Raw genomic sequence first — 2,985 nt, forward strand, 5'->3', positions numbered from 1 at the left:
ATATATATATAGGGATTGACCTCATCGTGTTATAAAAAGCCATGAGTGATTTTTGTGTGTAGATGGAAAAGAGAGATGATTATTAGTATGAAATATTTTCATAATGACCTGTGGCCAAACGGTTCATAAATACCTTAATTAAAAATGCAAAAACCTGTTGGTAAAAAATATTCAATTTTATATTCTGGTTCTTGCAATTTTTAACCACAAACCTAAAAAGCGGTTTATATAGACTATTTTTCTGTCTACGTCAAAGTGTTAGCTGGAGGCAGAGCGGTCTGTTCACTGCTGGACTTCACTGATTGGTCAGTTCTGCAAGTTTGATTGACAGGTGGAGGATCATTAAACCAACTGATAGTGAGCAAATTCTTACAGCATAAAAACAGCATTGGATGATCGCCCTTTGCTGGACATGAGGAATCCTTTAATATCCTTTTATTTACAGGAATGTCATTGAAGTTAATTGACTTTCTTCCTTTAAAAATGTAATTATACTCTTTAATTTTGTTCTTCTCTTGGGAATAAAATGAATTATGATGAGTTAAATTTCAACTAATTTAACTGACAAGTTTTTTATGGGTTTGCTTAGGTCTCTGATAACCTGTGTACATCTTTGAAATAAGAAAATATTAAATCTTTTATAACGAGCGACTCTATTAGCTAGTGTTGACTTTAAATATTTCATTTTTTTCCATCCTACTACATATCTTTATATCATATCATTTTCGCTGATGAGCTGTGTTAAAATCTATCACCGCCATAACTGAATTTTTATTCTCCTTTTCATAATGCAGAGAACGACCCGAAAGACGCAGTCAGCCCCTAGTTTGACGACTGATCAAGTACAAGAGCTTATCAAGGTAGGACTGACTGCTCTCATTTACTGCCTGCAAAAGTCAATCACTTAATTAAGACGAAACAAACGTATCCTGAATTCTTCCAATGGTTAAAAAGAAATGTTTATATTTATATATATTTACCAAATACAGACGGCGCCAGCAGAAGAGGTCCAAAAAGAGGTTGAGAGTCTTCTATCCAGGCAAGAGCTGCAGGACCTGCAGCCTTCGTTGGGACAGTTGGCTTTATCCCTTGTGTCCCGGAGCCTGGCTGATCCGGCGTTTTACTCTTCTAGCACTCTAACTCAGCTTGTGCACACCCAGTGCCTCTCCCACAGGTCAGTGCTGCTCATTCTTCTTCTCTGGTTTATGCTTGGAAAGTTTCAGATTATGAAATGCCAAAAAAAAAACAGTTTGCCCCTGCAGTGCAAAAATTAAAATCTAAGTAGTTATTTTCATGAAATGGGTGGGTTTTCCCTTAATTGGAGCAGATTTGACCTTTTGCAAATAAAAGAACAGGACTTGTGTTTAGATTGAGAAAAAAAAAGATACTTATTTTAAGAATTTTTTTTAACTTTTGGTCTTTTTATTTTTGGTATTAAAATACAATGATTAGGTATTACAGGGTTCCTACAGCATAAGGCAAGTTAAATTCAAGACTTTTTAAGACTTTTTAAGGACCCGCGGGAACCCTGTATTAGGCCTTAAAAATAAGATAGTGGGGTTGCTTTTTCTTCTTTTAAACTTAAATCATCCCACTCCATTGGCAATTTGTCTTACGTGCTCAAATAAAAAAAGAACAATTTCTATTTCTATTTAGCAGTTTATTGATATGCATTTTTCTACAGTTTATGATTATATTACTAATAGTGTTGTTTCTGTTGAATTGAAGTGCCTGCCATCTCTTTCAACAGTGTGTGTCCTGACCTCTTGCCTCTCGCCCTTGAGAAGAAGGATTATTTTCTCTGCCAGCTCTGCTTACAGTTCTTCCCTGACATCCCAGAAGCTGTGACCTGCTCCTGCCTCAAGGCATTCATCAGGTAAAGCCGAACTCTTTTTACCACGCAAATCAACATGAACGCTGCCGTAACTGGATGAGCACGGCCGATAAACCTTTTCTTACTGCAGTGAAGAGAAACTGATAAAAACTGAGCTCAAAATTCAAAAATAAATAAATATTTACCCTCAGTCTGAGTAGGTAAATAAGATGATCTGTCAAATAGACAAATAAAGACAAAATTTTATAGATTTCATAGACTTGAAATAAGATTTTTTTTCTTATTTTAAACATAAATTACATTTATTATATTCCAAATTCTCTAACTTATTTGCTTAAATCAAAGGAAAATACAGTTATTTCAAGAAAAATTGACTTTCTCAGATTTTTTTTTTATGCATTAATAATCAGACTTTGCACAATAAATTATATAATAACATATGTGTTTTTTTTGTCTGTATTTAATGACTCCTATAGTTTACCAGATGCTGATGCAGAAAAGCTGAGCCTGGAGCCTGATAGCGTCTCCTTTATGGAAATGCTGATCTCCAGTGAGCATGCTCAGGCTGGCTTGCAGAACGGTTTTAGCCCCACGTCCTGCAAGGAAGACGGCACAGACGCCATTGACGGCCCACAGACTAAAGCGAAAGAAAAGGAGAAGGCGCCGCCACAACAGATGTGTCCGCTAGGTTCACATAAGGCTGCTCTGATGTATCCTAACCAAACATGGTCACTTCAATACACATAGCCTTTTTCTTATCGCTTTATTTGTTTGTTTGTTTGTTTTTTATATGATTTCTCCCTCCTGGGTGTGTTTTTGCTTCTGCCATCAATTTGAATATTTGATCTTGACTTAAAGTGTGCAGAAATGAGGTCCTACAGACGGCATACAGTGAAACCTTCCTCCTCCCGCATCTAAAGGATTTGTCCTCTGATCACGTCGTTGTGAGTAGCTCCTCATCAGTTTGCAAGATAATCTACAGGGCTGAAAAACTCCTTTACTTTAGCTGAAAAAGTGAAACTCATATTTCATAGATTCATTACACACACAGTGATATGTTTCAGGTCGCTCGGATGGATGGATGGATGGATGGATGGATGGATGGATGGATGGATGGATGGATGGATGGATGGATGGATGGATGGATGGAT

The 2,985-nt window shown here is 36.7% G+C and overlaps 1 protein-coding gene across 1 annotated transcript in view; it reads left to right on the plus strand.

Moving 5' to 3' along the window:
- The window catches only part of nol11 (nucleolar protein 11), a 23,931-nt gene that overhangs the window by 14,906 nt on the left and 6,040 nt on the right, over positions 1-2,985 (plus strand). The window contains exons 11-15 of the mRNA XM_015400189.1: positions 795-860; positions 990-1,174; positions 1,751-1,876; positions 2,311-2,544; positions 2,700-2,778. Coding sequence (XP_015255675.1) covers positions 795-860; positions 990-1,174; positions 1,751-1,876; positions 2,311-2,544; positions 2,700-2,778 — 690 coding nt within the window. The remainder of the gene's footprint in view (positions 1-794; positions 861-989; positions 1,175-1,750; positions 1,877-2,310; positions 2,545-2,699; positions 2,779-2,985) is intronic.

Source organism: Cyprinodon variegatus, unplaced genomic scaffold (assembly GCF_000732505.1).
Source record: "Cyprinodon variegatus isolate N-32 unplaced genomic scaffold, C_variegatus-1.0 Scaffold1081, whole genome shotgun sequence".
Lineage (NCBI taxonomy): Eukaryota > Metazoa > Chordata > Actinopteri > Cyprinodontiformes > Cyprinodontidae > Cyprinodon > Cyprinodon variegatus.